The sequence below is a fragment of the Malurus melanocephalus genome, unplaced genomic scaffold, assembly GCF_030028575.1.
Source record: "Malurus melanocephalus ecotype Western Australia unplaced genomic scaffold, MMel_1.1 scaffold_4, whole genome shotgun sequence".
NCBI lineage: Eukaryota > Metazoa > Chordata > Aves > Passeriformes > Maluridae > Malurus > Malurus melanocephalus.
In genome coordinates this window covers 6757029-6780828 of record NW_026623236.1, presented here as the reverse complement: position 1 = coordinate 6780828, position 23800 = coordinate 6757029, and the positions used below count along the sequence as shown (strand labels likewise).

At 37.9% G+C, this 23800-nt stretch overlaps 1 protein-coding gene across 3 annotated transcripts in view; it reads left to right on the top strand.

Annotated features, from left to right (window-relative positions):
* Window positions 1–7117: 7117 nt before the first annotated feature.
* Window positions 7118–23800, top strand: part of CEP162 (centrosomal protein 162) — a 44322-nt gene continuing 27639 nt past the window's right edge. The window contains exons 1-6 of one of the 3 annotated variants that reach the window (XM_057369718.1): window positions 7118–7224; window positions 8330–8415; window positions 9253–9356; window positions 14006–14144; window positions 22488–22640; window positions 22902–23088. In XM_057369718.1, the coding sequence (XP_057225701.1) occupies window positions 9297–9356; window positions 14006–14144; window positions 22488–22640; window positions 22902–23088 (539 nt within the window). In that variant the 5' untranslated portion in view covers window positions 7118–7224; window positions 8330–8415; window positions 9253–9296. Of the gene's footprint in view, window positions 7225–7520; window positions 7858–8329; window positions 8416–9252; window positions 9357–14005; window positions 14145–19633; window positions 19819–22487; window positions 22641–22901; window positions 23089–23800 lie in introns of those variants that run through there. The other 2 variants (XM_057369711.1, XM_057369727.1) reach the window with 2 other exon arrangements.

Sequence of the window (23800 nt, the reverse complement as noted above, 5' to 3'; positions counted from 1 at the left end):
TTTTTTTTTTTTTTTAATTTGATTCACAGTGTTCAGATGACATGTGTTTTGCCTTATTCAGCCATTTGGAGTACAGGTGCATGACTGTGTTTTTGATGGAGTGTTGCTATTCTGGAGTGCTCCATCCAAAACACAATCCCACACATGTAATCCAAACTGCAGAAGATGAGTCAACCATCTTCCCTTTTCCATGATAATTAGACTTTTTTTTTTTTTCATTCAAAGTTACATAGATATTAGTTGCAGATGCTATGCTTGAACAATATTGTTGAATCTTAAAAAGCTTCCACACCAAGGTATTTTATCCCTCAGACTGGAGGAAATGAACAAAATGCCCAAGCTTATCCAATTTTAAATTAAATCAATTCAAATATTATTACACTATGAGACAATGGTGACACCTAAATACCTTTAGTATACATATAAAAGTCGTAGCCTAATATGGAATTAAATATATATATAGCAGCTTGCCAGGGAAGGTTTGTCATAATTGAGGGATTCATGGAACAGCAGCTTCCAGTCTTACTAATCCAGGCAGGCCACACATCTAAGTGTCTTTTCTTTGAAAACATTTCAGTTTCTTATCGCATTAAGAAAATGGCCATTCCCAGAAGCCTGAAATAACAAAGAAACCTCAATAGGTTTTAAATCCTTAAGCTAGGTATTATTTTCCAGAYGAATGCTTGCAAAAGGCTGTTTTCACAGGTCTTAATATACACTGTCTGAACCTTGGGACTGCTGGTGTTTATTTTGGTACCTTACAAGCTAATAGGTGATTAGTGGGCTGGATATGGAGAGAAAGAGAAGACAYGGGAGAGCAGGTGTCATGGTACTTTCAGGCTAAGCTTTAAGGACTATTTTGGTCCCTTGACAARCCAATCTCTTGGTGGCATTTTTGGTACTAGGTGGGTGGTAGACAGACACCAAAGGTTCCACTGCTGGAAATCTCTAAGTAATAACAGGTCATATCCCTATAGCACTRTAGGGAAAAAATAAATAAATCTGCCTGACCATATTTGAATTCCATAGTAATGAGGTTTTCTATTCCATAGTACCTATCTGGCTGRCTCTTGTTTCCTGTACACAGAACATCAGTTTAGATTATCTTTTTTTCCAGGTAAGGAAAAATTAAACCAAAAAGCAGGACCTGTGCTGGCTCAAGAAAGGTTGATTCACCTGGTGAAGAATGAAACCTCTTTGTACCAGCACAAGGCAACAAAGGTGTGGTGCCAGAAACGTTCTCAAGGTGAGGGACCTGCACCTACCTGAAATGTCCCCAAGCAGAGCTGGGGATGTGGCTGCAGAGGATAYCTCAGATTTCCCTGACTACTTCATCCCCTGTCTCTGGACTAACAGCATCTGTACAAACAGCATGAGACTGAGCCCTCTGTCTCCACAAGTGTGAGGATGACAAGTGAGACAGCTACATTAAATTGACAAAATATGTAAACTTGCTTCTCACAGAGAACAGACTTGTAATAGTCACCCTGTCCATCCCCCCCCCATCCCACCAATATTGGTTAACACATCCCAGGGTTTTTGTTATTATATGTGAACCTGGTTTTGAGGGGGTTATTGTTTCACAGGCTGAAGTCAATAGGACTATCCACGTGCACTTATTTACCTTTTTTCCATTCATCAGGGGGAAAAGGCTTCCTATATGTTCACCTGGGCAGTCTACGGATCAGCTGGTGCAGCATAACTTGTATAGGTGACAATTCCTGGCAAAAATCTGATTTTTTTCCCCCTCAAGCTTTTAAGATCCAGTGCTCAATTCCCTGTGCAGGAATGTAAGACTGAATGTCACASTGATATTTCAAAGAAAACAGAAAAATGTACCAAATGTACACTGTACCTTCAGCTTGATTAAAAATACTACTTATAAGCCACTTAGTTCACACATGAACACACTCAGCCTGGCATGGGGGTGCTGAACCTCTGGGGCAGTGTATGTCCTGCTCCACACCATGTCTGTCCTACAGGAGACAGACTGGAGCTCTCATGGAAATGCCACAGCTACACGCAGGGAAAGAGCAGTTTGGAGGGACTTTTCTCAAATGCCTCCAATATGAGGAACAAGCAGCACATTCCTCAGCTGCAGGACTAGTTTGGAGCACACTTAGCAGGGGGCTTCAAACAGGTAACACTCCCAGACTGACACAGACAAAGCTCAACATCATGGATGCATAGCAACTTCAAAAACATTTTGACTGATTTTCCTGAGGAAATGCAATAATCTCTATTTCAATCTCTTCCAAACCAAAATAAGCATCCTACATTGAACACAGGGAAGCACAATCCTTGGCCAAGTGGCTGTTCTCGGTTTCCACCCCTTCAATAATCAACCATTTTTAAATCAACTGCCCCCCCAAAAAAATTAAGACCTCCCAGTCACACTAAACACAACAGTTTGATTCTTTCTCTGGATAGTAGGATAAAATGTGCTGCTTTCACTAGCTATATTCCAGTGAGAAATCTCCTGTGTCAATCCCTAAGCTACCTAGCTTTCTGAGGAAAATGTTGAAAACTGCAAATCTGTCCCTTAAGATCTTATACTGTTTCTGAACCAACAAATCTAATTGCACTTGCCACACTGTACTTTTTTAGATACTTGTCTGCAGAGAAACGATGTTCCCCTGAATCAGCTTTTTAATATAAACACACATGCATGTGCTGTTTATTGTACTTTAAAAATACAAAAAAAAAGAAAAGTGGAGCGCAGAGAAAGTTCTTCAAACTGCATTTGGAGAGTGACCTAAGATGTGGGAAAGTTGTCTATTGCTTATGTTATTTTTTCACCCACTTTTGAGTGCTTTGAGGCTACATTTCCCCTGAGTTATGACAGATATTGCCACCCACCTTAGTTCTTCCTGCCTCTGCCCTAACAGAACCTCTTTGTTGTTTTATCTAATCAGATTCAGAGGCCCTGCTAGAGTTGGCTCTTTCAGACTGTTCAAAGCGGTTATATTTCTTATTTCCCAGGCTTCAGAAGAACTAAAAATAACCAAGTGAAAATCTGAAATGCAAAGCTAATATTCCTGCCAGTGTTAAGCAGATATGTTGTCAGGATCAACGAAAGATGTTACAGACCTGAAAAATTTTAATAAATCAGAACACTTACTTTTTTTTTTTTTTGCAGAATTTTCTGAGTTTGATCTTTTCTAAGCCACCAAGAATTTTTTATAAAAATATTTACCTTAACTTTTTCTGAACRGGACACATGCAGCGTGTTTTCACACAAAGAGAAAAAAATTATTACAAACCTTTCTATATGCAAAGGAKAATATTCAAGGCAGCTGAGGGTTTGCAGTTCAAATGATCTGAGGTGGAAGTGACCCAAGTTGCTTCTCCAGTCYCACAGAGTAGGAATTGTAAGCATGCTGCCAGATGCCAAGAACAGAGAATTTTCACTGGCAAAGAAAGACCTACAGTAGGCAAGGGGCAGCATCACTAGACTAGTTCAAAAGTGCTACAGTTGGTCAAAGCAGCTATGTTTCTATCTTCACATAATAATTTTCCCAGGATTTGTCAAAAGCAACAGAAGGSATCTTGCTCCACTAGCTAGATTACRCAGCAGAGCAATGTTTTCCAGCAAGTTTATAGAGAATCAGGAAATTAAAGAAAAAGTGGTGTTAAATGTTGACAAATGCACTTTAATCTGAGAGAGTGATAAGCACCTTTAATTATTTATGGCAAACAATCACCCTCTTGAAGGAATYTTAAGCTGCTTGCAGTTGTTGGCGATAGGAGAGTTTTCTTTATGATAGTGAARGATTCATTCCTGCAGCCAGTAATTACAGCAACTTTGCACTCTTCCAGAGAAACTGAAAWCTTGGCAGTACAGGGCACAACATTAAGGCAATTAAACATTTACACAAATAAGCCAGAGGGAGGATCCRTTTTCAAGAAGCATGAGAAACAGTRCATGTCYGCTAACTCCCAGAAACGGGAAATGGCCAGCAACAGCCCAGCTTCCAAACTCCAAACTTTGCAGCTCCCTTCAAGGGACACAAGCAGAAATAGATTCATGACCAGTCTAAGTCTCTGGAATAATTTGAAACATGACACAGAATTTAGTTCTCAGCCTGTGGAGAAAATTCATGATGGAGAAAGCCCGTCAGGTGAGACACTGAGTTCAGGCTAGCTGCTGTAACCCAGACAAGGAAAAATCCAACCCTTGGGATCTGAGGACTTATCAGTGATGGAACAAAATGAGACCTGCAGTGAACCAAAAGAAAATGAAATAATGAAAAATGCTCTTTTAAACTGAAATGATAGTTATGTGAACTATTTTATAACTAATCCTAACTTGACTACCATTTTCTCCCACATGAAATACAGTTCCATATGATTCTTTTTCTTTTCTGTGCATTTTATAGTTATGGAAGCTTTTTTTTTCTTCTGAGGTACATAGTGGAAAGGGATTTTACTGCATCATCACTTAAGGAAGTCTCATCACGGTGAGCATACACAGAAAATGCAATTTTAACTTCTTAGTCCAYCACTGTTTGTTTGCTTTTGATTCAGTAGAAAACTGTTAACCCTTAAAAAAACTAACCAAGAATATGGTTAAATATTTATTTTCATWATCTCATATTTCACATATTTGCAAGTTCAGTACTGAAATACTATACGATGCAGTGCTTCAGCCAAAGTGAATGTGGCAGACAGTTTTGGTTTTTATTTGATATCTTTTTCCCCACTGACTTTCATGGACAATGCAAAACTGAAATTGGACAACAGAATACAAGTGTGGATGTGTCATTCTTTTTAATTTTGCCATTAATACTTTGAAATTACTACACTAATACATGAAGCCTCCTATTTTTGYTGTTTAACAAGAAAAATGTATGTGTTAAGTGTGCACATGCCACACATTTAAATGAGAAGTCAATGACTACAGCAGCAACATCTGGTTTCATAGAACTCAACAAAGGCTTCCCACCCATGTCAGCAGAGCCTGAAATTTACCTTATAATCTGGGGCTCTGTCCAGCAGGATCTACTTTAGAATCTGTATCCATCCTTCTGCTTTATTAGCACTGCTGCCCAAATTGCCATTTTCCTGGCTGAAATTCGTGGCTAGCCGTGCTCTCCTGTTCTCTGAGCTCCACTGTTAAGAGCTCTTGAGAAAACTGCTCCAACTGGTTGGCATTAGAAGGAAATGAAAATCTTTTAAGTGGCTATTGTGTATGTTATTTGAATGCACTGGATGACATTTCAACACCAGGCAATGCCTCCTCTCCACCACAGTCATCAGGAGTGGTTTCAGTTTTTTCTTTTCCATATGGGCACTGAGGTTTCCAAAAGCATTGATCCCTCTGCACATTTTCTATACTTTGTACAAGTTTCTTTGAACATATTTCTGCAAACAGAAAAGCTTCAATGTGTAACAGTTTTTTAGCAGCTTGAAGGATTGAGCCCTTGATGTGATTATTTGATCATATATGAAGTTATTCTCATGATCAATGAATGATGTCACAGCTATCACTTTGAAGTTAATAGGAAAATTTGCATTGGCTTAAATCAGAGCAGGATCAAGGCAGGAAACATGACTGACATTCTTTTAATTAATTTCCATATTTCTCTTTAAATGTYCATGCCTCACTCCATGCCTTTTCATGCAACGAGAGAAAAGAGCAAATGYTGGAAACTGAAGTTTTCACCATCAGTAGGCTGTCGTGTGTAACAAATTATTCTAGTATATTAGTTTATGTGGGCATTCTGCCCTTGATCAGCTCCCACATTTCCCATAGACAGCAGTAGAAGTAGCACACAAAGATGAAAAAACTTTGAAAAAGGAAATGTAATACTCCATCTGCAGACAATAGGCCTGATTGAAAGAAATGCTGCAGCACCTTTAGCAAAGTAATTCCTATAGGCTTGTGTGGAAAATGCAGAGACCATATTTCTTAGCTTCCTGGAATTTAAACTATAATTTATACTAGCATAAAAAAATCTGGGATACATAAAGGCCATATTGGAAACACTGTCTTTATCTCTCAAGCTAACAGGAAATGAGAGACAGTAATAGGACTTTAACTAGTTTCTCACTTGCAATGAGTATCCAACACTCACTGAAGAAAACTTCCTTTCAAAATCTTTTCGTTCCAAGTCTGCTGAACAGAGAATCCAAATGTGTGTGTGTGTGTGTGTGTGCATGCGTGAACAATGTCCATTTGTATTCTTAAGTGAACTTGTTTTATTTTGCCATTTACTAAATGCTGGCATAAAAATTCCAAAAGCAACGTGACTCTCACAACAAACACAACTGACAGACCCTCGCTGGAGAGCACATGCAAGCACAGACTGCAATTGTTCTGTGGTTATTTGAGAGGCAGTGGTCAGGGAAACAGGGGTCATTAATTTCTCTGCGTATTTTAAACATTTCCAGAGATGTGCTAAAACGTATTAAAAGCACAACGGCCGACATCTAAGGCTGAAGCATTAGGAAAACTTTAGAAGGGGATTTCTGTGGAAAAAAAAAAAAAAAAAAAAAAATAAAAAAAAAAAAAAAAAAAAAAAAAAAAAAAAAAAAAAAAAAAAAAAAGAGAAGGGATGCTTTGAGTTTGACCTTTGCAACACACTTTTAACTCTTTCCTTCTCGCTTTTCGGAAAGACCACTTGAACGACTTCTGGATAAGCGCGTGGGCTCAAATTGCTCTTTTCGTGTGACTGTGGGGTGCTGTAGCTGCTACGGGGCTTCGGTCCCAGCTCAGGTGGYGCAAATGCSACGCCASGGTGRCTCCTGGATGCTGGGACAGGRAAAGGCCCTKAAYTCCGCCCRGACCTGACCGCTCACGGACTGGGAYAGGGAAAKGCYCTSAATTCCGCTCGGCCGTGASCRSTCAMGGACTGGGRCAGGGAAATGCCCTYAATTCCRCCCRGMCSTGMCCGCTCACRGACTGGGACAGGGAAATGCCCTCAATTCCGCCYGGCCGTGCCCGCTCACGGACTGGGACAGGGAAATGCCCTCAATTCCGCCCRGMCSTGCCCGCTCACGGACTGGGACAGGGAAATGCCCTCAATTCCGCCYGGCCGTGCCCGYTCACGGAGCMCCAGCAGCAGCAGCCMMCACCCRCCAGGGGGCGCCGCGCCTTCCGCCCGTCAATGGCCCCCGGGCCCGTCCCCTCTCGGTGTGCGTGTCCCGTGGCGGGAATGGCCGCGGCAGCCCGCTCCCTTCCTCCCGTCACGCGTGGCCGCCGGGTCCGCTCCCGCCCGTCAGGTGTGTGCCGCGGGCGGGCAGAGCAGGGCAGAGCAGGGCAGAGCAGGGCAGAGCGGAGCAGAGCCGGGCAGGGCAGAGCAGAGCAGGGCACTGCAGAGCAGAGCAGGGCACGGCAGTGCAGAGCAGAGCAGGGCAGAGGGAAGCCGGTGGATGTGGCGGAATCACGTGGCGCGGTCCGTCCTGGCGGGCGGGACGGTGGCCGGGAGGGTTTCCCAGGCAACAGCGCCGCCGGCGAGCGGGGCGGCCGTGGCTGAGGGCGGCCCGGTGCGGTGCAGGTGCGGTGCGGTGCAGGTGCGTGCGGGGTGCCCGGAGCAGCTCCGAGCTCCGAACCGCGGCCTCTTCCCTCCCCCGCCGCAGCCCGGAGCGCCCGGCGGGCCTTGGAACGAGCCCGGCCCCGAGGCCCCGCGCTGCYGTGCGGGTGCTCCAGGGAAAGGAGGAGGAGGATCAGGTCACGGCTGGGATGATTAAAAGGTCGCATTAAATGTGTTAGGCTGTTTAAGCTTTCCTCCATCCCCGTGGTTTAGCCATACCTCCGCCAAACTTCCGCTTTTTGCGCCGTGTGGTAGCATATATCACCGCATTTGCCGCCTCTGTTTTGTGCACAAAGTCATTTGTGAACCGCCAGGTCTAAAGGTATGGCTGAAAAGTATATTTGTTAAGGTTAATGTTTGCCTATGCTTTTCTGTTACGGAAATTGTCAACAAATTTTTTKTCCTTGAAGTTACATAACTGTTAGTTTTTATAAAAAGTGTAATTACAAGGTAGACAGAAGAAAGCTGTAATTCAAATATAGGTAGAAGTATGGATAATGTCAGAAGAATCACTTTATTTTTCTGGCAAGGCTAGAATTAAACATTCCCTACTTGCTGAAGTAGCTGGCACAGTTAGTAAATTGCTAAAGCATCCTGCGTTTTCCATCAAGTGCTCTTTGATGTGAAAGTATAAAAGGATACTAGATTATGTGTGCCCTGAGAGGTAACATTCTTAATCTCCTTACCATGTTTCAGAGATATTGTCCAAATGCTTGCATAAGGATATCTTACTCAGTTCAATGCCTGGACAGTCTGCTATATAACTTTTTTTTTCTTTTTTTTAACTGCCAAAGCCAAAGTGTCGGGTGGTCTATGKATGGATAAGGAGTGAAAGCAGGAAACAGTTGTCACAACTCGCCTGTCAAAATCAATTTACTAGGTAGGTAACAGTCCTGTGTACTGAGTGGGCTCCATACTGGGAGAAATTTTATTTAATGGTAAAAGCACTTTTGCAAATGTTTAGCCCTTTTATGTTTACATCGAAGTTCTCAGGCTGGAAGATGCTGGTGCAGTTTAATGCTGCCATACATTTGCAGTCGTGAAGGCAGCCATGTGTGTTGAGCAGTGTGATACACGAAAGCTTCRCAGCCTTTTGGTTGTGGGACATGTTTTATATCTGAGAAGTTGATGCAGGCTTAGGAGGGGGGGCAAGTGTCATTGGCTTTCTGTGCCAGGGCAGATAAAACCAAATGCCATTCCCTAACCTTAGAAAATTTACACTTATTGTTTACTAAATCCAAAGCACAGCAGMGATGATGAAACAAAACTAACAATGCCAGATGTCCCATGTCTTGGAGAAAAAAACATAGAAAGGAATTAAAAGCCCTTAAAATGRATTGGAAATATTACTGCAGTAGATTCTCATTTGATTATTGACAGAATGCTTAATTTGGGGTTGCTAACAGAGCTGTTTTTTTGAGAAAAATATTAAGAGGCTGAAGTGATTAATATTTTATTTATCCCTCAAAGTTTAAATGCTGGAGCTGGTGTTTTGAAATTCGTATTTTGCTTATTAGGAGTTTGGGTAATCTTAGGTATRTTTGCATTGATTGTCTCATTCAGTAAATAATTTAGGTAAGGGATGAGAGAATGATGTTTGCCATCTCTCGAGATTTGGGCTGGGATGTTTTTGCTTATATCTCTATTCAAGCAAATCATTAGGTTACATCAATTCCAGAATGCACTTAATTAATTTTATTTTTGTTTTAAATTTTAGTTTTTAGATTCAGTTGTTTGGAAGGTAATATCCAGTTGCAAACTATGGCTCATCGGTTTTCAAAGCAAGATTTAGATGAGCAGTTTGAAGAGTTTTTGAAAGAGGTATGTTTGAGAGCAAGGTCACATTTCTATTCTCTATCAAAAAAGGGGAAAATTGAATATGGAAGAATAYGAAACGTAAGATTCAGCTATGCTTTTATCACATAACTAACATAATGCCTTATGTACAGGTCATTGCAAGGTCTTAATTGCTAAGCTTAATTCATACTGTTTTGCTGTACTGAAATTGAGAACAGTTTTGTGGTTAGGTAAATATTTTGTCATTGCTAGGTTGTATCTTCAGAAGGAGCCCTTGGTTCTTGATTTTTGTTTCAGTCTTACTGTGTGTGTTACTTATTACCAGAAGTTTCAAATTAATGTATAATTAAAAATGAGGTAAAAACACTTTTCTTGTATGTAAACACAAGCTATATTTTAAAAATGTGTTTATTCTTCTGTGCAATATTTACACTSACTGAATTGTATTTAAAAATTCTTGTATAAAATGAAGCATGTTGTAGTGATTCAAAAATTTGAATTAGACTCCTTTCATTCCTCATGGTGCTTCATGATTTTGAGTGCTGGCAAAATCATGCAAGTCTGTGGGTTCTGTCTTAGATGGAATCTAAGAGATTCCAGATAGAATGGTGAGACATGATCTAAATGCCCTGACTAGATATGCTTTTTTCACTGAAAATAGACTTGTAATTTCAGAACTTGTCATCTGGTCTATCAGACACATAATGTGGTAATGCTGAAACGTAAATACTGCCCCCATAAATCCTTTAGTAGATTTTAATTCTGTATATAAACATAACTAATGATGGCAGAGAATATTTTTGGAGTCTGTGTTATATGTAATGTGTGCTTGAAAATTTTTTGATGTGGAGGCTGTGTTACAATTAATGATTTCTGGAAAGTAATTTTGATGGTGTAACTAAGTTAGCACTCTTGAATTCACTGAAATTATTAATGTTAGTAAACTTAGAAAATTAGGCTATGCATTTCCTTCTTTACTTACTGTTGTTATTAAGGGAGCTGGTCAGGGAAAGGACTTTTATTCTTTTATTTGTTATGCTYATCTGTCAAAACTCTTCATGTGATTGCTTCTTGTATTTTATTCCTCATTAGACATGCTCTTCTTCCTCCTTAGCTATTGCCCGCACTGAGAATCCCAAGTAACTGCATTAAATTATTCTAAGTGGCATGTGGAATGTCCCAGAGAATGTAACTTTTAACATTTTGTWTCTTAATAATTTTTTGCCATTTCAATCTAAAACTGTTTTTAAGTTGCTAATCCAGTTATTAAAAATATGCAGGTTTTTGCCAGCTAGATACAGACCCAAATAACAATGACATTATCTACTCTCTGTTACTTTAACACATGTATCTTCTGCTGTGTCCCTCTCCTTACTTAGTGACTAGTGTTTTTTTATAAAATGTATGTGGCCTTTTAATATTGGGCAAATGAGAAACTGATGTGCTCCATTYCTTGAAATCTCCCTGTAGGTGATGTTTCTGTTGAGAGTCTAACAGTGGGTGGGGAACAGTAAAAATGATTTCTCGGTAGCTTGGGGAAGATTTAATATTGTTTGAGCAAATCTTTCAAAGAGGACATGGAGCAGGATTTTTCCCTATGAAATAACTCTTAATGAACTGTGTTTGGGGTGAGGGTGTGTAATCACATTGTGATTAAAACATATGAAGTTAAAAGAAAGACTATATACAGCTGGATGATGCAGGTCTAATGTAAGGATTAAACTAAGTCTTTTTGCATATGCACTGAATTTTAGAAGCTATCAGTGAGGAGGATAGACTCCTCACTGATGGAGTCTAGGCTATTATCATTATACAGGAGGAAACACAAATGTGTAAAAGCAATGACTGCATGTAGGATAAATCCTTTATTGATTCCCACTGCTTGGTTATGCTTATTCCCAATCCCTTGCCAAGACAGCATGTTGTCATCTACAATTCTTCCCATAATCCTTCCTCCTCCACTGTCTGTGTTCCTATGGTCCATCCACTCCTCAGCATTAGTGTCTGGCATGCTTCACCTGCTGTCACTTGGATTTCCCTTAAGCATCACTGTCATACCGGTTTTGCTCCCAAGTTTTCAGTGTTTGCTSTGTTGGCTGTGAAGTTCTCTGGGGACATGCAATGTGAGGAAGTCTTTCTAATACTCAGTGCCTCAATTAATTTAATTAATTGCCTTTTTTTGATGACCCAAAACAGTGTTGCAGTAAAGCAATTGTCTGCTTCTAGTATTTTGAGTTGACTTTTGTTCTACTTGATATTCTCTGATAATTGAGAAGGAAGACTTTCAAGAGGAAAGGCTATACCATTTTTATTAGAAGATCTGTAGAATAGTATCTGGAAGAGAAACATCACACATTAAATCATGTTTGAAAACATTTTAAGTTTTTATTAAAAGGTCAACTATATTAACATATGAAACTAAAAGTGTACTGAAAGCATATTTTGGAGTAGACTTATTTAGTTGAAAAATACTTGTTTCATTGATTAATTAGAACAACTGGTCGTGAAAGTATGAATGTTTTAGATCAAGTCTTGTGTTACCTGTCTTTTTTTAAGTTCCTTCACATGCAAAGTAGGTGGTAAGCAGATGATGTGCCATGTAGTTGTTCCAGTTCTTAAAACTATCTCTTTTGGCTTTTATTTATGTTGAGATTAAAAAACTGACACTTTTTGTGTGTCTGTGTTCCGGAAAAGCTGACAGGCTGTTTTATAGAGGAGGGGGAGGTAGAAATTGGTGCTACTTAATGGTGCCGAGAAGTCATTATTGGTCAAAAAATTGAATGATTGATTGAATGATTGATTGGTTTACCTTTTCTTCAAAGGCAGGAAAAATACTCTAGAAATATTTCCATTGAGATAATTGACRTGTTGGGAAAAATGCACCAGAATTTTTGTGTCAGAGTTTCTTTCCCAGCTGCTGCAGCTTTACTGTCTACGTTGACAAGATGGCTGGMCGTAGAAAGTTTCCAGAACTTGAGCACAACCTGTGGGAGTTGCAGGTTCTTTAGTTACAATCCACTAAGGASTATGAGCATCACTGAAGTTGTGCTTGTGAAAGATACTGTTAGTTGTAAAAGAAACAGCAAGTGATAACAGAGCTTGCATCAAGCACCTGTCAGTACTTCCAGCTAGCAGGAGGCAGTCTGATCTTTGGGGACAGTAGTGCTAGTGCTTGTGTTGTGACTAGTGTAAGGAAATTTTTATTTATGGGATATTTATTAGGTATTCAAAACTGTTTTGTTCTATATCACAGAGGAAACTTAAAGAAGTTACAATACATCCTGTTGTTTAGCAGTTTCATAATCTTTTAATAAAAATTGTGTTTTATGAAAGTGCAAGGCTCAGCGCACTTCTTTCTTTCAGASATGAAAGACAGGCATTTCATTTTCTCAAGTGAAACTGTAACCTCTAAAGATGTTCTTATCAGAGATATTAATAAGAATATTTTGTTGTCATTATTTTTTCTTTAATTACAGTTTTATATAATTGGCATTTGATTTTTCAGTTCTTGTTTAGCCCAGAGAAGTTGAAGCATTAGTGATATAGTATTTTTAATGTAATGGGTGACAGTGATTGCAAAGGCTTRTTTTAATTAAAGGTACCCTTGTGTTTTACATGTTAAGTATCCTTTTAGAGGATTACCCTGTTGCCTCTAATATTCTGTTTATACTATCACATTTTCTTATTTGTGACTCTTATAAAAGTGAAGCTTTTGAAATTTTCCCATGTGATGCATTTCACATGCGAATTCTTTGTTTCTTACTGTTTACAGCTTTTATTAACTCTGTGCACTGTTCTTAAAGACACTTTAAGACACTTCAGGACAATTGGTTTCAACAGCTGTAGCTAAAAAGTTAGATAAAAAGTATTCCATTCCCCTGAGCCCCGGTTTGCTGCACRAAGAATACATAGCACATAAGGCTGCACTGCACCAGTTTAATGAATATTTCCCTGTTCAGGATAGCTAATTGTGGSTCTGAGCCTGCTGTAGGCCACAAAGAGCTTTACTAAAGGAAAAGAGCAGAGACTAGTTGTCTTTTTCCTTCCTGTTACTCTTCACTAACTTTAATTCATATGGTGTCCATACTCATAGACTTCTTTTTCCATTGATTTAAGCCATCAGTCAAAATCAGTGTGGAAGATGAACACATATGAAAGTTTACTGCTCGGTTGGGTAGGAATGACTCTGGCATTTCTCTTWTATTCCATGAATACAAAATGTAACTTTAATTTCTGAAATCTGATTTGCTGGCAGCTAARATATTGCTAGTACACATTTAATTTTGGACTATTAATAGTAAYGTTCACATACAAAGCAAGAACAAAATTGGTTTTGCTCTACTTCATTATCTTGAGGGATGTAGTCAGAGTTTTGGTTCTTGTATATTGTAACTAAATGAAAAAGAGCTGTTACACTGGTCATTTGAACATACATTCTCTGAAGCAGTCCACTTTTAATATATCCAAATCCTGGCAGTGAGGTTATTAAAATATGCAGTATTGTGCCACATGAATATAGTTATTGTTTCTTAATCAATTTTTTCATGCATATACAAAAAAGACAAGCAGTGGGGAATAATGAGAGGCATCTGGACTCAGAAGTCCAGAATTGAGTGGTTCAAACAATGTAAAAATATAAAAGCTCACTTTAATCTTGTATGCAATTGTTTCAGTCTCTTTCAGACGATTCAATTGGAAATTCAAAGAAAAAGTCYAGCATTCTTGAGAGATTGGGACAGCCCAGGAAAAAAGAAAAAAAGAAAAAGGATTCAATGCCGTGGTGGTTATCTGAGGAAGATTCAGATGATGGAGGTAAATTTACAGTTTTGCAATGTTTTGGCCACAGGGGGTCAGACTAGTTCTTTCTCATACTGCCTGTTAGGCTTGGTTTCAGATTAAGCTGATGCCACTCAAGTGTTTTAGAATCTCACAGTGCAAATTAGTGAAGCATAAAAATCAAACAGAATTGTATTTTTTAAAATGGCTCATATTCAAGCTGTATGCAAGCTTTCTGCTGTTTTTTTCTGTAGCTTTTGAGTTAATAAAACTTGCAAAGAATAAGCACATTATAAATAGTAAAATAACTAGAAAATATAACTTACAAATTCTGCAGAAATATTGGTAGATATGTTTTGTAACCAACCTGTTCTTTATCCTGACTTTTTATAGCTTTCTGTTTTCAAAACTGTAGTGGAAAAAGACCAGTTTGTATAAACTTGCACTAACTGCAACATTTGTAATAGGCTGGAAAAGCACAGAAAAACTTTTCAACACCAGCTGAATCCAAGATGTATGTTTTCAGTATTCTCAACATTTCCCTTGCCAAGAACCATGGCTCAAGGCAAAATGGGCTGTGATGACATGATTACTGGTTCAGTATTGACATGGTCACATAGTTCTGGAGGAATGTGTTATTGTTTGCAAGATTTCCACCTCTATTTTTTAATTTCTACACTGTCTTCTTGTTGGGTGGTAGAGCCTATAGCAGTGAGTTTCCATATGGTGATTGCCTCTTCTTCTTGTAGTTACTGGTGACTTCTTAATTTTCATTATTTTTTCATGGTTTTTTTTTTTTCGTGTATTAATTAAGTAAACCTTAACAGAAAGTTACAAAAAATCAGTTTTTCATCTGACATTTAAAATACTGCTGGTAGTCTCTAACTGTATCCTGTCAGGGTTGTCCTARTGAGGAGTCAAATCCTACTCGGCAGTTGTGCCATTTAGGCTTAACTCTGATAGGTGRTAGCTGGACTTCTTGTCAGTCTCTGGCCTTTTAAGATGTTGCTGTGAAACTCTGATGGATATGAGAAAGCTCTTATTCAGGTATTTATGAGATATGATTATTTCCTTGCAGCTTTTCAAATAATGTAAGGACTGKGTGTTCTTGCTGGGAAGTATGAGAATTAAGAGGATAGCATGATCTYATTTTTCTACCTACTATTAAAGAAAATTTTCTAGTGATTTTAGAAGTTCACCATGTTTCCTTGGTTTTTCTGAGATGCTTGAGGCAATCCAACTTTTATACCTGTCATGCTATAACACATACTGGAATGGGTTCTTAAAAGACAGGGTGTTTACAAGTTTGGGAGAACTTGTGTGGATTAAGTAAAATTCAAAACAGAATCACAGGAAACAATATGATTAGATCAAGTTGTTCTGTCCAAACAATCTTCATTGCTGTCTTTTTTAAAATTAAGAATAATTTATCAGCTATGCATGTTAACTAGAGGTAAAGCTATTAGAATTAAAGCAAACTTGATCTACAGTTTATTGTTGTATATSTGGTAGATTTTATAAGGTCTCCCTTAAGAAAAGCTTCTCATTTAATAGAAGAACATTCAGAAGGTGAGCCTATCCAGTTTTGCCAGTGTAGAATCAATTTACATCCAAAAGAAGCTAGCCTGTTCATAGTTCATAGTGTTGATGAGGGCTGGATTTTTTTGGAAGGAGTTGAAAGTCATCTGTGTGTAATGCAATTTGATTCCAAGATCCAGTGTCTTGGCAGTTGGACATAACAAAGCTGAGAGTACAGGAGTGTATGCCAAATGTGCCAGATCTGTGCACATAATTCTTTGAGCATTGTTTTTGCCAGGCAGATTATTTGTTTTATTTCACTTACTCCTCTGTCTCCACTCTGCATGGAATGCCACGCTCATGGAGCATATGCAGTAAGCCATATCCCATCTAATACTTTAATATTGCCAAGCAGAGCAGCCTGTAATTCCTACTTGGAGGGCTTTCCATTTTCTGTCTTGGCAAGAAGCGGGTAACTCCATGGCATGAAGTGGATCTCCTGGTTGTGTCACTCATGAGGAAAGGGCTCTCTGTTTATCATACTGGACACTTGCAAATGGTAACAGTTTCACATTGTGTACTATGATTAATGTCTTTCTGCTAGGTTGGGTCTAGTTGTAGGGCAATTAACCTAGAGTCAAAAGAGGGCCATTTGTAGAGGCCAGCTTGACCACCTTTGGGGTAAACTGAATTTTTCTCTGCAGTTTGTGTGGCTTTAACTGAGAATTATGCATCTCACACATAAAGGAGTATTTATACATGTGTGTGCACATCACAAATATACTATAATTTTAGTTTGTGTAGATGTGCTTGGTCAGGTGACTGTTAGGATTTCAGTGTGGATAGGCTTCTAGAACTGCTCATATTTTTCTCTGTGCATCTCTCTGTTTGTTTTTCATGCTGCCAAGTACTTTCTCAAATTCCATTTTGCCATATTTAATATTCTTTAGCATGTGTATGTTGTGTAGTGTGTCCCTCAGACCTATTAAAAGTGGATGATGGCACGGGAGCCTGACAGTGTAAGTTCCTGAACCTTATGACTGAGAAGATGATGATTTGGACTTGYAGTTCTTTCTAAGGCTGTATGTAAATGTACCCTAAAGAGCAAAATAATTTCCCTGTGGGAGAAAATAATATTTCTCTGATGCTAACAAACATGAAAATAAGCTGGATTTAATTTCTGGAAAGTGTAATGTCAGCATGCTTTAAAATTTTGTAGAGATCCTTGTGTGTCCTTCTAAGCTTGAACCCTCAYGTTGGTTGCAGGTAGGACATAATCAATAGACTTTCAGGTAATAGAATTCATATTTTTTAACTTGTTTTATCATAATGAATAGAACTTTTATAAATGCGTAGGTCTTACCTTCACCTACAGTGTGGCACTGCATTCATACAAATATGTGCTCCATATGTCTAAGTTGATTTCTTTGGGTGTCACTGTATAGAGATAATGGTATCTGAAGGAATTCTGGATGGTAAACTTGTGCAATAYACCAAGCTGATAAGTTGTTTCCAGTTTGAGGTTTTGATTACTTCATTTTCTATATCGTGCTTTCTTGAAAGACAAAGAGAAGAAGGTTAAATATCGGTTCTACACTTACTTGTTGTCTTGTTCTTTTTTTTTTTTTTCTCAAGGTATCTTGTTACAGAAGTGCCAGGAAATAGGTAGAGAGTTAAACTAATAACCTGCGTTCACTTGGTTTTGTAGATTAATGATAACAGTGTAGACTACTGCTGTTCATTTGACTGAAAAGTATAAAGTACATTTTAAAACAACTCYGCTAGTTATTCTAGGCACGTTTAAACTCTTTGTTCTTCAGCTTTAAACTGAAATGTGCAAATTATGATTCAAGRCACAAGCTTCCATATTGGACAGGTTAGAGACCTAGGAAATGTCTTTTCTACTTGCTTTTGTCATTTAAATGATGAAAGGAAATTGATAATAAGAATTCTTGTCCTGTCTTGCTTACTTGTCTGTTCCTGCTGTTTGTCTTTTCAAGATTTTCAAATCARATTTGTTAAACAGAGAAAAGAGAAGAAAGTGACAGAAACCCATGCTGAAATAGTGGAAAATACTGAACAAAAGAGTCCCCATTCAGATTCCCAGTCTGGTATTTGRTTAAATATGTTTTGATGTATTTATTCAGTGTCAACCTTGTTACTAGTGTGTTTCCTATAGAAAATCCTTAGCAAATTGTCCATTTGACCAAGCTGCCACATACTTGCTTTGTCATTTTCAGAAGAAACTAACAACTATGTGAACTTTTGCTCAATTGTCATAGCATCATATGTCACTACATATARTGATGTAGTATGACAGACAGTATTGAATGTCAGCCTGGGGAAAGGAGTGAAAAACTTTGAAAATCTGAACAAAAAACTCTCACCTGTAGTAAGCACCTATTTAGTAAATAGAAAGTCTYTTATGCTTTCGGCATTTCATACTCAAGAAATATTAATATTTATTGTTTTGCTTGTTCAGTTTCAAAGACAGCAGTCAGATAAGCATTGTGCTTGTTTTCTGTTGGTGTGRTTCTTTTCCCTTTGCTGACCACTGTGCTGCTTTTGCATGCTGCCATTGAAATGGRAACAGCAGTTGGTATAAATGAAAAACTTAAATTATTTAATCTGCAGGATTCTTCTAGTCAGTGTAACTTCAGATTCAGCCTTTTATGTGMAGTCACTTTTTATGTTATCTGAAACTCCAGTGAATAAGTAGGAATTATAAGCATTGATCCATTAAGTACTTTCGTGTAATCACAACGGCAATTTACTTGTACTAATTTAAGCTTGGCATTGGTGTTAAATTCAAGCAGATCAGTAATATTTTGAAGAGTCATGGCAATTAAATATTTGGCACTTGGTCTTTGAATCATGTTGGTGATCTAGTTTATAGCCTCCCTGTGTTAGCTTTCTAGACTGTATATGCAGCTCTGTTTTCATAAGCCTCATTTGCATAGATTAGCCATAAAGCATCTCAGTCTGGGAGGTATACACTAAAAATTCATTTATTTCTCAATTTAGGATTAATGTTTGAAATATGAGCAATAGAAGGACCTTGGTAGTTATTTCAAATTACTGTTTTAAAAGGTATCACGTGTTTGTATTATTTAAGATGGAAAGCATGCTGCCAGCATTTGTAGATTCCCAGTAAACGTGGGAGAATATAGATGCAGAGAGTAATGCATTGATAGTGAAGTTACACATCAGTTGAGGGAATAAAGGACCCATGTGTTGTATCAGTATGGATTTCATTCATTCTCTCTCTCCATTTCTCTCCTTGCAGCTTCCTTTAGTTATCTTGGGTATTTGAGCTGTGTTAACATCCAGTCACATATTCCCATACTCCTGTTCCAAATAGCAGAAGTATTTGGCCTTAGTCTCTAGACTACTCTCTCTTGTGTCTAGATAAACTCAAAAGCCCCATAACTAAGAACTTTATCTGAATTACTCAATTCTGAAGCTTCTTCCACCGTAACAATTTAAACATGRAAACATCTAACACAGCCTAAAGTATATAAAGGCTGTGGTGTGTCTGTCACGTAAGAGTCCAGAGGAGGCCACCAAGAGTGGTGGAGCACCTCTTGTATGAGGAAAGGCTGAGAGAATTTGGTTTATACTTAAGTACCTACGTTTTCTCACTTTCTTTGAACCAGTCTAGATGCTTTCTCTCAAACATCGTAGTAAAAACCTTTTAACTGTTGAAGTAGTTTTACTAGGTATCTTTGTTTTCAGGAAATTTATTTAGCTTCTAGAACAATGTATTTGAATGTATACATGGAATGTATACACAGTATACATGGATCAAGAAGGAATTTATCCTTCTTTAAAAAAAGATTGGAGAAGAGTAGTTATATTTTCAGAAGTTATAAGTATTAACTTTATTTTTTACTTATAGGTAGAAAATGAGAGATAATTCAATGTACAAGAAWCTGAACTGTATTACTTTTCAGAAGGGTCAATTTGAAGTCTCATATCTTATTCTTCTCTTTATTCCCTGTCCAACATGCATTAAAATCTATAAATGTTTGTGTACACTTCGAAGTAGTTCCCTCTAAATCTYCCAGTGCATCTCGCAGCAAGGCTTTGGCTAAATGCAAAATGTTGGAAAAATTTCATAAGGACAAGAAAGATTCATACTTAAACAAAGAAGAAGGARCCCTTGCTTCTGACAGTCCAGAGAATTCTGAGGGTAACAAATTTACTGTGTTTTATATACTAGAAAGGTAAAACAGCTCAATTCTGACAGTCTTGGTCAGATTAGGAAAAAAGTTACTTTTTTATAGTAGATGTTTGTCATTATTGGATTGAAACATTTGTATTTATGTTTTTAAATGTTTCTTTGCAACTGTGGTAGTTTGAAATATTTTTCGAAGTGAAACTCAGGGTCTTCTTTTAATTAAAGGTTAGTGGATGGATTTTAAAAAAGAATACTGTGTATCACTAGCCTTACTAAATGTTGCATGTAAATGTAYAGGCTGCAAAATCTTTGCCCTGCAAGGTAACTACTGCTTTAAGAAGCTTTTACAGAATTGACAAATATCCACCCTCCATAAACAAATYACTATTGCAAGCCTCACAGAAATCAATGGGACTGTTCAAACAGCCAAAAACACAATGAAAAGGTGTTTAAATTCATGTGAGTTAATATTTTTTTCCAAGTTTGATAGGTTTCTCAAAGTTCAGATTGTGTAGGGTGAGAAAAAGCAAACATGCTTGCCTTCACTAGCAATGGGGCATGTGTTGAGAGTGGCTAAGTTGCAAAGTTTAATGGCTGCAGAAACAGTATTTGATCTCCAGATTATAGTGTAAAGTGCTTGTTAAAAAAAACCTCTGGTCTGACTCAAACCCTGATTGGCAAAATATTTTAAAATTATTAGATAGCTTACAGAAARCCTGTGAAATCTTCAAGATCCATGTACATCTGCTGAGAAATTTCAGCGGGTATAATTTAAATTTTAAAAAATCACAGGAAGAGATTTTTCTTTAAATTTTTGTTCTATTAAACATTCTTTTTTTTTACTGATGTATAGTCCTTTCTCCTTTCTTGCAAATCTCTACCTAGGACATCAGTCAAAATGAATCATTTGATTCTGCTAACATATTTTCATTCAAAAAAGGGTGTTGGAGGTCTGGTGAGATTATGGCTAATCTTAAACTCTGCAAAAAACTTGTGACCCAGCTGCAAACAGACTCCTATTTRCTGTCTTGATAACTAGAATAGAGTGCCATCTGAGTAAATTACTTTAAATTACTGCATTTGGCTACCTGAGAAATGGGTTATTTATAGTTTTTCACTTCAGTTGACTATAGTTCAGTACTTTGAGCTTTCCATTTTCTACTTTTCAGGGTAGTAGCAATAAATGTTTATTTAGGCATTAACTTTCTGTACATGTGGCGCTTGACCTTTAGATAATGTCTCTCAAATTTATGTGCTGCATGCAAGGCAAGTTCAGAACTCTGTATTAAGGACAAAGCTGAGGTTAGATGCAGGAAGGGGGATTTCCAAGATGTGGAATCTTATACACTTAGCCTCCCAATAATACATGCAAGAGGACTTTTTCATTAAAATTAAGAAAATACACCTATACTTTTTAGTAGGGAGGCTCTTATAATCAGAATGATTGTGCTGAGGGCTGCTCAGACAGGAAGGAAAAGGTGTTGGGACTCCTGCTTTCCCCACCCTCCCTTTTCAGTACCAAATGGAAAGGATTCTCCATTGTCATCATATAAGCAAGTATGGCATTTTTCAAAAGGGATCTGTATGGATATGTACAGAGAACAGAAGAGGGGCCCAGAGCCGAAGCACTTGGTGAGCACATGGAAGACTGGTTTAGTGTTATTGATGTATGGATCTCCTCCAGTCTCCTGCAGCAGGAAATGAGCTGTTGTCAGTGTCTTTACCCCTCCTGGTGTGTTCAGTATAAGGACAGAACTGCAGTCTGAACATCATGTGGCCAGGCAGAGAAGAAATTCTAATCGTTACCAACTGAAGATTCAGTTGGGAAAGATTGTCTTAGTTTCTGTTCTCTATTGTGAGTGCTGTTAAATAATTTCCTATGTCATTTGATAAAACACAGAAGCAGCTTTTCTCCTGTCCCTTCTCCAGCAACAACTTACCAAGAATCTAAGTATAAATGTGTGTTTTGCAGGCAGGTAGGCAGAGGGGAGGTTTTGAACTAGGCTTGTCCTGCAATATCTGGCTCTTCTTAAGGAAGTCAACAAGGCAGCGTTCTGCCTGAGAGCCAGCATAAAGTTGTTAAGGTGATGTTGAACCCTCACAACAGCGAAATTACAATAAGGAGAGCAACTSTTGTAGTTGCATAAATGTATAGAATGGAAGAACTGGGTGTTCATCAGTGACTTTTAAGTAACTTTGGTTACAGTTTTTTTCCCTTAAAGCCTTTTAAACCACAAATGAAATGTAGCTGCTAAGCCAGTGGCTTCGCAAGCTTAAAAAGTCTGTGATGACCTGAGATAGTTGATCAAATAAAACGAACTGGCTTTTAAGAAAGAAATGTCAGTTTCTGTATAGCATCTCTGTCTGTGATTGTCTTTCATGGGTAATGTGACAGTAAGTGAATTTTTGCARTTGTTAGATTTGACTTATGCTGAACTTTAGGTTTGTTTGCAAATGTGAATAATAGGAAGGCAATGTATATAATACCTTAATTAATTAAAAAATATTTACGTATGAAATCAGCAGTGGAAATTAGGAGATTGTGACTCCTAATGAGACTGCATGTAATTTCAGTTTACAACGTGAGGTTAAAACTGGTGGTTCTAGAAGGTAACTAGAAGACTGAAGTGTCATACTTAGCTTTTAGATGGTAATCAAGAATATAGCAACTTTTTTCCTAGGAAAGCTTGGAACCAATGGAAACTTTGTCAAGACACAGAACACTTCGCAGCCTGTGGGAGAAAGTCATGAAAATATGGACATGGAAAAGATGCAGCTTCAGAAAAGTGATGGAGATGCTGTCTCTTTTAGTAGAGACAGCCTGGAAATAAATGGTGAGAACTGAGAGTCCACCCATTTCATGAAGTTAGTTAGAACTAAATAAGTTACTATTAAAAGCAGTTTACCTTATTTCAAGTTGGGATTCCTCACTTCTGTCAGCTGCATCTAGTGAACTGAAGGCTCCTAGTAGTAGTTAGTGATTATTTGATACCATGAATATTTTATGAGTCTGTCTGTAGTTGTTGTTAAYTATTGTGGCTATTCTGTGTGGACATACAGCACAGACACAGTTTATTCTCTTTTTTGAAATTTAGATTCGGTTTTAGCTCCTGAGCCTAATCAAAGTATTGTGGGAGTTGGATTGGATACCTTGGAAGAACAAGAAGAAAAAGAGGTCTTCTTTGCCAAGCTTGAACAAGAAGCTTCCTCTAATATTGATTATGCAAGATTAAATAAAGAGCTGGATTCCAATGATTCTGTCATACTGGCACCATTCATACGGTAATTTAGAGGGAAGAAAAGTTGTGGACTGTRTTAATGGGCACATGTGACTTGGGTATGGCCACTGAGATTTTGTTGGATGATATCCTGTATATGATTTCAGTCAGTTTTTTGTTTGTTTATTGTGGTTTGGCTTTTTTTCTTGAAGACAAGGTCAGCAATGAGCTTAATTGATAAAAGTGAGAGCATRATTTAGTGATGAGTGGAGGTAGCTCCACACTCTGGTGCATAACTCAATAATAAGAAGTCAATTTAATATTCTTAATTGTAACATGTAACTAATGAAGAGGTAACAACTGATAATAACAAGGAAATAGATCAGGAAATAACAAGGAAATAGATCAGGAAAGATTCTGTGTCCCTTTACATATGATATTACAAATGAATCTAGAGGAAAGATACTTTATCTTCATAGACTAGGGCAACCCATTTATAATCAATTATGTGAAAGTAAGTTCAAACATCTGTGAGAGAGGTGGATGAAGGGGAAGTTCAGGCTGCTGTTCCTGAAAATGCTGAGTTCAAAGGCAACCTCTGATATGGAAACCATATCAGAAGGGCAGAATTCTGGAGAGATTTAGGTAAGAACAAAACCTTAATTTTATGGGAAAAGAGAGGTTAGTGTTTTTTTAAATTCATTTTGTTAATCCAGAATGACAGGGTCAGAGCAAAAGGCAAACTTTGATGGTAAAAATATTTTTTGAGAAGTTAA